Below are 15,000 nucleotides of genomic sequence, written 5' to 3'. Positions count from 1 at the left end.
TGTCCAGTGGGGGCCAAAAGCGAGTGAAATGTCCAGTAGGGGGCCAAAAGCGAGTGAAATGTCCAGTAGGGGCACCAAAAGCGAGTGAAATGTCCAGTGGGGGAGCCAAAAGCGAGTGAAATGTCCAGTGGGGGCGCCAAAAGCGAGTGAAATGTCCAGTGGGGGCGCCAAAAGTGAGTGAAATGTTCTGTGGGGGCGCCAAATGCGAGTGAAATGTCCAGTGGGGGGCCGCCAAAAGCGAGTGAAATGTCCAGTGGGGACGCCAAAAGCGAGTGAAATGTCCAGTGGGGGGCACCAAAAGCGAGTGAAATGTCCAGTAGGGGGCACCAAAAGCGAGTGAAATGTCCAGTAGGGGGCACAAAAAGCGAGTGAAATGTCCAGTAGGGGGTGCCAAAAGCGAGTGAAATGTCCAGTAGGGGGCACAAAAAGCGAGTGAAATGTCCAGTAGGGGGCACCAAAAGCGAGTGAAATGTCCAGTAGGGGGCACCAAAAGCGAGTGAAATGTCCAGCGAGTGAAATGTCCAGTATGGGGCACCAAAAGCGAGTGAAATGTCCAGTAGGGGCACAAAAGCGAGTGAAATGTCCAGTAGGGGGCACCAAAAGCGAGTGAAATGTCCAGTAGGGGCACAAAAGCGAGTGAAATGTCCAGTAGGGGGCACCAAAAGCGAGTGAAATGTCCAGTAGGGGGCACAAAAGCGAGTGAAATGTCCAGTAGGGGGCACAAAAGCGAGTGAAATGTCCAGTAGGGGCACAAAAAGCGAGTGAAATGTCCAGTAGGGGGCACCAAAAGCGAGTGAAATGTCCAGTAGGGGGCACCAAAAGCGAGTGAAATGTCCAGCGAGTGAAATGTCCAGTGGGGGGGGTTGGGGTGCCAAAAGCAGGTGAAATGTCCAGTGGGGGGTGCCAAAAGCGAGTGAAATGTCCAGTAGGGGCACCAAAAGCGAGTAAAATGTCCAGTAGGGGGCGCCAAAAGCGAGTGAAATGTCCAGTGGAGGGCCAAAAGCGAGTGAAATGTCCAGTGGGGGCGCCAAAAGCGAGTGAAATGTCCAGTGGGGGGGCGCCAAAAGCGAGTGAAATGTCCAGTAGGGGGTGCCAAAAGCGAGTGAAATGTCCAGTAGGGGGCACCAAAAGCGAGTGAAATGTCCAGTGGGGGGGAGCGCCAAAAGCGAGTGAAATGTCCAGTGGGGGGGAGCGCCAAAAGCGAGTGAAATGTCCAGTGGGGGCCCCAAAAGCGAGTGAAATGTCCAGTGGGGGGCCGCCAAAAGCGAGTGTAATGTCCAGTGGGGGGCCGCCAAAAGCGAGTGAAATGTCCAGTGGGGACGCCAAAAGCGAGTGAAATGTCCAGTGGGGGGCACCAAAAGCGAGTGAAATGTCCAGTATGGGGCACCAAAAGCGAGTGAAATGTCCAGTAGGGGGCACCAAAAGCGAGTGAAATGTCCAGTAGGGGGCACCAAAAGCGAGTGAAATGTCCAGTGGGGGTGCCAAAAGTGAGTGAAATGTCCAGTGGGGGGCGCCAAAAGCGAGTGAAATGTCCAGTGGGGGGCGCCAAAAGCGAGTGAAATGTCCAGTAGGGGGCACCAAAAGCGAGTGAAATGTCCAGTAGGGGGCACCAAAAGCGAGTGAAATGTCCAGCGAGTGAAATGTCCAGTGGGGGGGGTTGGGGTGCCAAAAGCAGGTGAAATGTCCAGTAGGGGTGCCAAAAGCGAGTGAAATGTCCAGCGAGTGAAATGTCCAGTGGGGGGGGGTTGGGGTGCCAAAAGCAGGTGAAATGTCCAGTGGGGGGTGCCAAAAGCGAGTGAAATGTGCAGTAGGGGGCACCAAAAGCGAGTGAAATGTCCAGTGGGGGCACCAAAAGCGAGTGAAATGTCCAGTGGGGGCGCCAAATGCGAGTGAAATGTCCAGTGGGGGCGCCAAAAGCGAGTGAAATGTCCAGTGGGGGGGGGGCGCCAAAAGCGAGTGAAATGTTCAGTGGGGGCACCAAATGCGAGTGTAATGTCCAGTGGGGGGCCGCCAAAAGCGAGTGAAATGTCCAGTGGGGAGCACCAAAAGTGAGTGAAATGTCCAGTAGGGGGCGCCAAAATCGAGTGAACTGTCCAGTGGGGGGGCGCCAAAAGCGAATTAAATGTCCAGTAGGGGGCACCAAAAGCGAGTGAAATGTCCAGTAGGGGGCACCAAAAGCGAGTGAAATGTCCAGTAGGGGCACCAAAAGCGAGTGAAATGTCCAGTAGGGGCACCAAAAGTGAGTGAAATGTCCAGTAGGGGGCACCAAAAGTGAGTGAAATGTCCAGTAGGGGCACCAAAAGCGAGTGAAATGTCCAGTGGGGGCTCAAAAGCGAGTGAAATGTCCAGTGGGAGCCAAAAGCGAGTGAAATGTCCAGTAGGGGCACCAAAAGTGAGTGAAATGTCCAGTAGGGGGCACCAAAAGTGAGTGAAATGTCCAGTGGAGAGCCAAAAGCGAGTGAAATGTCCAGTGGGAGCTCAAAAGCGAGTGAAATGTCCAGTGGGGCTCAAAAGCGAGTGAAATGTCCAGTGGGGGCGCCAAAAGCGAGTGAAATGTCCATTTGGGGGGGCACCAAAAGTGAGTGAAATATCCAGTAGGGGGCGCCAAAAGCGAGCGAAATGTCCAGTAGGGGGCACCAAAAGTGAGCGAAATGTCCAGTGGGGGGCGCCAAAAGCGAGCGAAATGTCCAGTAGGGGGCACCAAAAGTGAGCGAAATGTCCAGTAGGGGGCACCAAAAGTGAGTGAAATGTCCAGTAGGTCCAGTAGTTTCACCCCATGACTTAAAAATCACCCAGTAACACAGACACACACACACACACACTCATGTTCTATTAAAGTGTGTGTCTGTTGAGCTGCTGGTTTAATACTATAATCCGTTACAGTCTGAAGTTAGTGCGACACGTGCCGCAGTAACAGAGGAACATGTTTGAGCTGTGACATGAGAAAGAGGATTTATCATATACACCCACATCTGACAGACATATTAATGACATTAAACTGATGTTTAATCTGACCTCAAAGGTAAACATGATTCATATAGAATGTGAACTAGTTTTATATAAAAGCATCTAGTCGTCCTACATCTATGTCTATTGAGATGGGCCAGATAAGTGTTTGTATGTGTGCTGCTGTTATGAAGACCGGGGCAAGTTGTCACAATTAATTTGTTTCTAAAGATGTGGTATAACAGCAACATTTTACTGGATATCAGTCACGGAAGAGCACGATTATATACAACAGTGTAAATGTTATTATGACACAACTGACAGTAACATCTAGTGTTGATGGTGTGTGACTCCCATCAGTTATATTCCTCTCATCTCTCGCTGTCTGTTCCCATCTCTATTATTGTTTAGTTGCACTAAGTTGGGGAGAAGTGTTTCCTAGCAACAGTGTGCTGTCACGCTGCTATGGAGATAAAATTAGTTCAAGTGGAGGATTCTGTGCTGGAGTGATTGTCAGCACAAGCGCTGAAGAGACCCGAAAACACCTGAGCACAACCTTTAAAGCAGATGCTGGAGGAATCACTGGACTGAGCCGATTATTAGTGGTGTGTAATCAGCATCGGGCTGAAAGATATTTATTAACACACACACTTTTCAGTGTCACACATAACAGTGTCTTTTCAGCACCCCTCAACACAGACACACACACAGACACACACACAGAGACACACACACACACACACACACACACACACACACACAGAGAGAGACAGACACACACATATACACAGACAGACATGCAGACACACACACACTCACGCACACACACACACTCACACACACAAACACACACTCACACTCACAGAGACACACACACACACTCACACACACACTCACGCACAGACACTCACGCACACACACTCACACACACAAACACACACTCACAGAGACACACACACACTCACTCACACACTCTCACACACACTCTCACTCACTCACACCCTCACACACACACACACTCTCACTCACTCACTCACACAGAGACACACACACTCACACACACGCAGACACACACACAGAGACAGACACACACACACAGACACACACACACACACACAGAGAGAGACACACACACACAGACACACACATATACACACACACAGACAGACATGCAGACACATACACTCACACACATACACACACACACAGACACACACACACAGACACCTTAATGCGTCTCAAATTGTGGCTCCGGCTCCTCTTTATCTGGCTGATTTTGATAATTCTCCCCCATCCATCCTCATTGCTCAGCCAAACCCCGCTCGCCACAACCACCAAAATGATCAGCACCCCCCAATGTTCACATGCATCGTGCTGAAGGTGACGCAAGTTTTTGTGAGTTTTGCACTTAAAAAATATCCAAAAGAACAGTTCAAGGAAACATGTTGACTTTCTTTCAAGAGAATGCAAGTTTAGATATAATGACTAGTGCTTTAGGACATTTCTAGTGACTTCAGAAAATTACAGTATCCCATGGTTACAGTATGTACGTGTACTCACCCTCATGCCATCCCATATGCCATCCCAGATGTGTGACTTTCTTTCTTCTGCAGAACACAAATGAAGATTTGGTGAAGAATATTTCAGCTCTGTAGGTCATTACAATGCAAGTGAATGGTGACTAGACCTTTGAAGCTCAAAAGCACATAAATGCTGCATAAAGTAATACAGTGGTTTAATCCATGACTTCTGAAGAGTTATGATAGGTGTGGGTGAGAAACACATCAATATTAAAGTCCTCTTTTAATATAAATCTCCACTTGTAACCAGGCCCTACCAGTAGGTGGCGATATCCACAAATAAAGTGAAAGTAAAAGTGGAGATTTATAGTAAAAATAGGACTTAAATATTGATGTTTCTCACCCACACCTATCATATCACTTCTGAAGACATGGATTAAACCACTGTATTACTTTTATGCTGCCTTTATGTGCTTTTTGGGGGTTCAATACCTATTCCGTACCTATCATAACATCAGTCAAAGCAATATTTGTATGCTTTATATGGAGCTTATAAGGATAACATCAGAACATAGCAGGGTGTGCATGATGTAATAGCTTCTAATGTCCATATTTGGTATGAAAGATAACAATTTTGACATAAGTTAAACAATTATGTTTAATGGTTTTTTGTAATAACTAAATAGATCCACATTAGCATCACTCATTGACCCATATATAAACTGACATGATGATGTGTGTGTTATCTCTCCATACAGGGACATTAAACCCGACAACATCCTGCTGGATGAACAAGGTGAGCGCTGCGTGTACAACACGCGTGTGTTTTACATATATACAGTATATACAGTGTGTGACCCAAACCTCTTGGGATATTCACATGCAAGGTGACAAATAGGACACAGAGGATAAATAAGGATGAAGATCTCTACATGAGCTGCATGTTCCAGTAAACGTCCCTGTGATCCTGTTGTGTTCTCTGCCTGGCAGGAGAACACAACAGGAAATACACACATCACATGCATTTAAAGCCTCAGGTAGTTCTATTGTGTTTAGTTACGTTCGCTCATCTTTCTCTGATTATTCAGGTCATGCACATTTAACGGATTTCAACATCGCTACAATAATCAAGGACGGCGAGCGAGCCACAGCCTTAGCGGGAACCAAACCTTACATGGGTGAGTCTCTTATGACACATCAAAACATTTAGTGTAAGCCTCGGATGGCACGCTGACGGCGGTCACACTGCACTCAAACGCAGGAGACCGGAATGACGGTGCTCCATTATGCTTAGAATCAAGGTATCCTGGAGTGACTCCAGCCAGGTCTCCTTAGCAACCAAATTGGCCCAGTTGCTAGGGAGGGTAGAGTCACATGGCGTAACCTCCTCGTGGTGGTGATTAGTGGTTCTCTCAATGGGGCGTGTGGTGAGTTGTGTGTGGATCGTGGAGAGTAGCATGAGCCTCCACATGATGTGAGTCTCCTTAGCAACCAAATTGGCCCGGTTGCTAGGGAGGGTAGAGTCACATGGGGTAACCTCCTCGTGGTCACTATAATGTGGTTCGCTCTCTGTGGGGCGTGTGGTGAGTTGTGTGTGGATGCCGCGGAGAATAGCGTGAAGGCCCGGTTGCTAGGGAGGGTAGAGTCACATGGGGTAACCTCCTCGTGGTGGTGATTAGTGGTTCTCTCAATGGGGCGTGTGGTGAGTTGTGTGTGGATCGTGGAGAGTAGCATGAGTCTCCACATGCTGTGAGTCTCCTTAGCAACCAAATTGGCCTGGTTGCTAGGGAGGGTAGGGTCACATGGGGTAACCTCCTCGTGGTTGTGATTAGTGGTTCTCGCTCTCAATGGGGCGTGTGGTGAGTTGTGTGTGGATCGTGGAGAGTAGCATGAGTCTCCACATGCTGTGAGTCTCCTTAGCAACCAAATTGGCCTGGTTGCTAGGGAGGGTAGAGTCACATGGGGTAACCTCCTCGTGGTGGTGATTAGTGGTTCTCTCAATGGGGCGTGTGGTGAGTTGTGTGTGGATCGTGGAGAGTAGCATGAGTCTCCACATGCTGTGAGTCTCCTTAGCAACCAAATTGGCCTGGTTGCTAGGGAGGGTAGGGTCACATGGGGTAACCTCCTCGTGGTTGTGATTAGTGGTTCTCGCTCTCAATGGGGCGTGTGGTGAGTTGTGTGTGGATCGTAGAGAGTAGCATGAGCCTCCACATGCTGTGAGTCTCCTTAGCAACCAAATTGGGCTGGTTGCTAGGAAGGCTAGTCACATGGGGTAACCTCCTCGTGGTGGTGATTAGTGGTTCTCGCTCTCAATGGGGCGTGTGGTGAGTTGTGTGTGGATCGTAGAGAGTAGCATGAGCCTCCACATGCTGTGAGTCTCCTTAGCAACCAAATTGGGCTGGTTGCTAGGAAGGCTAGTCACATGGGGTAACCTCCTCGTGGTGGTGATTAGTGGTTCTCGCTCTCAATGGGGCGTGTAGTGAGTTGTGTGTGGATCGTAGAGAGTAGCATGAGCCTCCACATGCTGTGAGTCTCCTTAGCAACCAAATTGGGCTGGTTGCTAGGAAGGCTAGTCACATGGGGTAACCTCCTCATGGTGGTGATTAGTGGTTCTCGCTCTCAATGGGGCGTGTGGTGAGTTGTGTGTGGATCTTGGAGAGTAGCATGAGCCTCCACATGCTGTGAGTCTCCTTAGCAACCAAATTGGCCCGGTTGCTAGGGAGGGTAGAGTCACATGGGGTAACCTCCTCGTGGTCACTATAATGTGGTTCGCTCTCGGTGGGGCGTGTGGTGAGTTGTGCGTGGATGCCGCTGAGAATAGCGTGAAGCCTCCACACGCGCTACGTCTCCATGGTAACACGCTCAACAAGTCACGTGATAAGATGCGCGGATTGACGGTCTCAGATGCGGAGGCAACCGAGATTCGTCCTCCGCCACCCGGATTGAGGCGAGTGACTACGCCACCACGAGGACTCAGAGCGCATTGGGAATTGGGCGTTACAGATTGGGGAGAAAATCAATAATAAAAAATAAAAAGGATGTTTAGTACACAGTCTTGTATCTTGATTTTCAAATACTTTTTTTGCTTCAAACCACCATTTTTTTTGTTGTTGTTGTTATTTTGTGTTTATTTTGATCATTCATTTGAGTACAATCATACAGTATATTTCAGGTTACATATAGTGCTCAATGCAATCACAAAGTGTCTTTACAATTACAGGTATGTACATTTACCTAATGTGTTTTAAATATATATTGTACTCCAGGTTTGTTTAATTGTTTTTCAACAGAAAATAAATAAAAATAAGAAGGGTACCAAAAGAAAGGAAATTTAAAAAAAAATAAAAGGGGGGTAACTATATACATCCAGGGAGAGAACATGTGTCCTAGTTAGATTCCATCCTTAACAACCTCAAATGACTTATTATTATAATCTCAAGTGACTTATGAGAATTATTATTACATACACATGCAGACATATATTATTAACATATACATTATATATTAATCTTCATCTATAAGTATCAAACCACCATTTTGAATGTTGTGATTCACCTCACAGCTGGTTGCCAAGATTGCCCAGATGTCTGTTTTAGCTCATTTCATCTGGAAAGCTTCACAATCGAATTAACATCAGCTAAACATCCGAGAGGAAACGTAAAACATACTGTAAATGTTCCAGATGTGAACACACACGTCCAATAGACGTCTGGGTGACGTACGTGTGGTATCATGGCTTATAACTCTTTTAGGAAGGATTTTGTGGAATAAAATGAATTGGGAAAAATACTTGAAAAGTGGGCGGGCACTGTTTGTCAGAACACCCCTAAATGGTACCTATAATTTCATGCTGATAGTCTGAAGTCTTAGTTTCCTGTGTGTCATGTCTCTGAACAGCCCCAGAGATCTTCCAGTCATTCGTGAGTGGAGGAACAGGTTATGCATTAGAGGTGGACTGGTGGTCGTTGGGCGTGACGATTTTCGAGGTGCTGCGAGGTTGGGTAAGATGAACAACTGCTTTTATGATGGGTGGCTTATTTGTCGTTTTCTCCCAGTTTACTTCAGTTACCAACTGGAAAACCCAGTTTAAGCTGCTATCTGTTTAGGAACATGGATGCTGGTTTTAAGCTGGGCATCGGCTGGTTGACCTGCCACCAATGCAAGTCACTGGGGTTTAATCTGTAAACATTAAAATACTGTTTCACAAGTATAGACACAAGACATAAACAATATGTGTGTTAACATGATTTTACTGACATATAATCACGCACTGACCACATCTGTGTGAAGATATACACAATTTTACAACTCTGTTGCCATGACGATGTTAAGTCATAAATAGGGTTGCAAAGGGGCGGAACATTTCCGGTAAATTTTGGAAATATTGGAAAAAACGTTGAGAACTCGCTATATGCTGCTGCATCTTTGTGGCATTCTTATCTGAGGTCTTTGCACATGTACACAGCCTTTCCTTCTACACTGGCACAGGTGAAATGACACATCAGATGGCACATGTGGCATTGTTCTGTAGAATAAGATGAGAAATAAAGCTAATGCCATGCACAGATGTATAAATAGTTAGCTAAACAATTGGAATATTCTGGAATGGTAAAAATATTTTACCATTGATGCTGGACAAATGAATAGAAATGTGCAAGATGAATGGAGTTCTCCTCAAGCAGCTAAATCAAACCTAACCTGCACTCTTGTATGAGAACTTGCAGAAGAAACAGCATCACAGTTGAGCTAGCTAGCACCATGTTAGCTAGCCTCTTAAATTGTCAATGAAATGGTTTAGCTAGCTTACATTTAACATATTGATTTACTGGCTAGCTACAGTATAAACACATTTTGAATCAGTATTTGCTTGTTAAACTTTAATACCATAGATCAAATGTTTACCCTGGTAATATTATTAAAACTATCTTGACTGGATGTATTGAGCTCAAATGCAGTAGTGTGCTTCAATAGTCCTGCTGTAGGGATTATCCTGCAGTATGTGCATGTGATTGAGGAATGTGCAGGGAAGAAACTGAATTTGCATTAAATCTGGTTGTTTTAACTAAGATTAAGCTGCAAGATGTTTTTTTCCAATTACATTGAAGTTTCCTGTTATAGGCTAACCTACTTCTGTTTATTCCCATATATTCCATTTATTCCGTTAATTCCCATATATTCCGTTAATTCCCATATATTCAATTTATTCCCATATATTCCATTTATTCCGTTAATTCCCATATATTCCATTTATTCCCATTAATTCCCATATATTCCATTTATTCCCGTTAATTCCCTTATATTCCAATTTATTCCAATATATTCCTGTATATTCCATTTATTCCCGTTAATTCCCATATATTCCCGTTAATTCCCATATATTCCATTTATTCCCGTTAATTCCCATATATTCAATTTATTCCCATATATTCCATTTATTCCTGTTAATTCACATATATTCCCGTATATTCCATTTATTCTCGTTAATTCCCATTTATTCCCATATATTCCCGTTAATTCCCATATATTCAATTTATTCCCATATATTCCATTTATTCTCATTAATTCCCATATATTCCATTTAATTCCCATTTATTCCCGTTAATTCCCATATATTCAATTTATTCCCATTAATTCCCATATATTCCATTTATTCCCGTTAATTCCCATATATTCCATTTATTCCCGTTAATTCCCATATATTCCATTTAATTCCCATTTATTCCCGTATATTCCCGTTAATTCCCATATATTCCATTTATTCCCGTTAATTCACATATATTCCATTTATTCCCGTTAATTCCCTTATATTCCAATTTATTCCAATATATTCCTGTATATTCCATTTATTCCCGTTAATTCCCATATATTCCCGTTAATTCCCATATATTCAATTTATTCCCATATATTCTATTTATTCCCGTTAATTCACTTATATTCCCGTGTGTTCCATTTATTCTCGTTAATTCCCATTTATTCCCATATATTCCTGTTAATTCCCATATATTCAATTTATTCCCATTAATTCCCATATATTCCATTTATTCCCGTTAATTCCCATATATTCAATTTATTCCCGTTAATTCACATATATTCCCGTATATTCCATTTATTCCCGTTAATTCCCATTTATTCCCATATATTCCCGTTAATTCCCACATATTCAATTAATTCCCATATATTCCATTTATTCCCATTAATTCCCATTTATTCCCGTTAATTCCCATATATTCCCGTTAATTCCTGTATATTCCCATTTATTCCCGTTAATTCCCATTTATTCCCATATATTCCCGTTAATTCCCATATATTCAATTTATTCCCATATATTCCATTTATTCTCATTAATTCCCATATATTCCATTTAATTCCCATTTATTCCCGTATATTCCCGTTAATTCCCATATATTCAATTTATTCCCATATATTCCATTTATTCCCGTTAATTCCCATATATTCCATTTATTCCCGTTAATTCCCTTATATTCCAATTTATTCCAATATATTCCCGTATATTCCATTTATTCCCGTTAATTCACATACATTCCCGTATATTCCATTTATTCCCGTTAATTCCCATTTATTCCCATATATTCCCGTTAGTTCCCATATATTCAATTTATTCCCATTAATTCCCATATATTCCCGTTAATTCCCATATATTCCCGTTAATTCCCATATATTCCCGTTAATTCCCATTTATTCCCATATATTCCCGTTAATTCCCATATATTCAATTTATTCCCATATATTCCATTTATTCTCATTAATTCCCATATATTCCATTTATTCCCATTTATTATTCCCGTTAATTCCCATATATTCCCGTTAATTCCCATTTATTCCCATATATTCCCGTTAATTCCCATATATTCAATTTATTCCCATATATTCCATTTATTCTCATTAATTCCCATATATTCCATTTATTCCCATTTATTCCCGTTAATTCCCATATATTCAATTTATTCCCATTAATTCCCATATATTCCCGTTAATTCCCATATATTCCCGTTAATTCCCATATATTCCCGTATATTCCATTTATTCCCGTTAATTCCCATATATTCCCGTTTATTCCCATATATTCCATTTATTCTCATTAATTCCCATATATTCCATTTATTCCCATTTATTCCCGTTAATTCCCATATATTCAATTTATTCCCATTATATTCCAATTATATTCTCATTAATTCCCATATATTCCATTTATTCCGTTAATTCCCATATATTCAATATATTCCGTATATTCCATTTATTCCGTTAATTCCCATATATTACCGTTAATTCCCATATATTCCGTTTATTCCCATATATTCCATTTTTTCACGTTAATTCCCATATATTCCAATGGAAAATTTCCAGAATTTTGCAACCCTAGTCATAAACCCTAAAAATCTCAAATGACTGTAACAATGACAATTTAAATAACTTTACAGCTCAAATAATCCACTTGTTTTAACAGAAGGTTTAATGTTAGTGCTTTTATAAAATTATAAGCTTCACATTTCTGCCTTTAAACCCTTTAAAAATAAACCCCATTGACTTCCATTGTAAGTGTCTCACTGGAACACACATTTGTGCTTGTATTAAAGAAAAGGAGGAACGAGTCGAAATAAATTTTTGTCCTAATCAATATTATGCCACAAATGCTGTCGATTGAGATGAACCCAGAATATTCCTTTAAACTGGAACTGGTTTGCTGTTGGTCGATATGGATCAGCAAGAATCCAGCTACCAGACTGATTCAATTTAAGCTGGGTTTTCCATCAGGGTTCAGTAGGGTGATTTGCTCACTGACAGAAAGACCAGCACGGTTGGCCACCAGTATATCTTGTGTTTTAGACACTAATTCCCAGTATGAGATGCTGATGTAATAAACAAGCAAGAAAACACTGGCTCATACCGGTCTTTTCTGCAGTGCTGCTGTCCTGTTTCAGATTTAGATGTTTTTTTATTTAGCTGTCTCTCTCTCTCTCTGTCTCTATGTCTCTCTCTCAGAGGCCGTACGATATTCACGGCAGTAACTCCGTTGAGTCTCTTCTGCAGTTGTTCAGTACAGTCAGTGTTCAGTACAGCTCAACATGGCACAAAGATCTCATCGCTCTGCTGAGAAAGGTGAGACCAGCACGAGCACAACCAGACGAAATATAAACAATTGATAACTGATGGTTTCTAGAGCTTTGCTTAGTGGTTGCTAGGAGATCCCGGGTTGTTGCTAGGTGGTTACTTACAGGTCAGCATCACAAGAGTCCTGCACCTTTACGTTTCTGATATTCTGATTTCTGCTCTATTTTCCTTTTGGCCTGTTAACGAGATTAATCAGTGGTTGTCTTACGATTGACATAATGAACCCCCCTGACAGTAAAAGATCCATCTTGTGATTTTAAGAATCGATATCAGGATCATTAAACTAACACTGTGATTATTGTGATACAGCAACAGGTCATGTCAGTTAATATTAATGTGCTTTGCATGCAGATACTTTCATGCAGTTCTTCAGACAAAATGTCAAATAAAATAGGATTTCTGAATGTATTTTTATATATTTTTTTAAATATGTGACATTTACACAGTTGGAGAAGCTGTTAAACATTAAAACAGGCACCATACTTGTCACATGCTGCACTTGCCCAATCAATGTTTTAATCTCATAAATATGCAAATGAGAACATTAACCCAGCGGTTTACAAACATACAGTGTGAAGTCTCGAAGCATGAATACATTGTGAAACATGGAGCACACACACACACACACACACACACACACACTCACTCACACATACACACACACTCGCACACATACACACTCACTCAGTCATACATACACACACACACTCACACACACACTCACACATACACACTCACTCAGTCATACATACACACACACTCTCCATTCACTCACACACATACACACACACACACACACACACAGATACACATACACTCACTCACTCACTCATACACATGCTCTCCCATTCACACATTCACACACACAGAGATACACACACACAGATACACATACACTCACTCACTACTACTCACTCACTCACTCACACATGCTCTCCATTCACACACACACACACTCACACACACACTCACTCACTCACACACACATGCTCTCCCATTTACACACACACACACACAGACACACACACAGGATACACACACGGATCTCACTCACTCACACAGATGCTCCACATACACACACGATACACTCTACACTCACTCACTCACTCACTCATACACATGCTCTCCCATTCACACACACACACACACAGAGATACACATACACAGAGATACACATACACTCACTCACTCACTCATACACATGCTCTCCCATTCACACACACACACACACAGAGATACACATACACTCACTCACTCACTCACTCACACACATGCTCTCCCATTCACACACACACACACACACACAGAGATACACACACACACACACACACACACACACACACAGAGATACACATACACACACTCACTCACTCACTCACACACATGCTCTCCCATTCACACACACACAGATACACATACACAGAGATACACATACACTCACTCACTCACTCACTCATACACATGCTCTCCCATTCACACACACAGATACACATACACAGAGATACACATACACTCACTCACTCACTCACTCATACACATGCTCTCTCATTCACACACACACACAGAGATACACACAGAGATACACATACACTCACTCACTCACTCACTCACACACATGCTCTCCCATTCTCACACACACACACACACGAGATACACATACACTCACTCACTCACTCATCACACATGCTCTCCCATTCACACACACACACACAGAGATACACATACACTCACTCACTCACTCACTCACACATGCTCTCCCATTCTCACACACACACACAGAGATACACATACACTCACTCACTCACTCACTCACACATGCTCTCCCATTCTCACACACACACACACACACAGAGATACACATACACTCACTCACTCACTCACTCACTCATACACATGCTCTCCCATTCACACACACACACACACAGAGATACACATACACTCACTCACTCACTCACTCATACACATGCTCTCCCATTCTCACACACACACACAGAGATACACATACACTCACTCACTCACACATACACATGCTCTCCCATTCACACACACACACACGAGATATACACATACACTCACTCACTCACTCACTCACTCACTCATACACATGCTCTCCCATTCACACACACACACACAGAGATACACATACACTCACTCACTCACTCACTCATACACATGCTCTCCCATTCTCACACACACACACAGAGATACACATACACTCACTCACTCACACATACACATGCTCTCCCATTCACACACACACACACACGAGATACACATACACTCACTCACTCACTCACTCACTCACTCACACATACACATGCTCTCCCATTCACACACACACACAGAGATACACATACACTCACTCACTCACACATACACATGCTCTCCCATTCACACACACACA

General features: G+C 42.9%; 1 protein-coding gene across 1 annotated transcript in view; it reads left to right on the top strand.

The window, feature by feature from the left end:
* The window catches only part of LOC127617589 (serine/threonine-protein kinase 32C), a 108,708-nt gene that overhangs the window by 76,780 nt on the left and 16,928 nt on the right, over window positions 1-15,000 (top strand). The window contains exons 5-8 of the mRNA XM_052089575.1: window positions 5,225-5,262; window positions 5,555-5,644; window positions 8,364-8,467; window positions 12,468-12,584. Coding sequence (XP_051945535.1) covers window positions 5,225-5,262; window positions 5,555-5,644; window positions 8,364-8,467; window positions 12,468-12,584 — 349 coding nt within the window. The remainder of the gene's footprint in view (window positions 1-5,224; window positions 5,263-5,554; window positions 5,645-8,363; window positions 8,468-12,467; window positions 12,585-15,000) is intronic.

Source organism: Xyrauchen texanus, chromosome 24, assembly GCF_025860055.1.
Source record: "Xyrauchen texanus isolate HMW12.3.18 chromosome 24, RBS_HiC_50CHRs, whole genome shotgun sequence".
Lineage (NCBI taxonomy): Eukaryota > Metazoa > Chordata > Actinopteri > Cypriniformes > Catostomidae > Xyrauchen > Xyrauchen texanus.
This window is presented reverse-complemented; position numbering and strand designations above follow the sequence as displayed.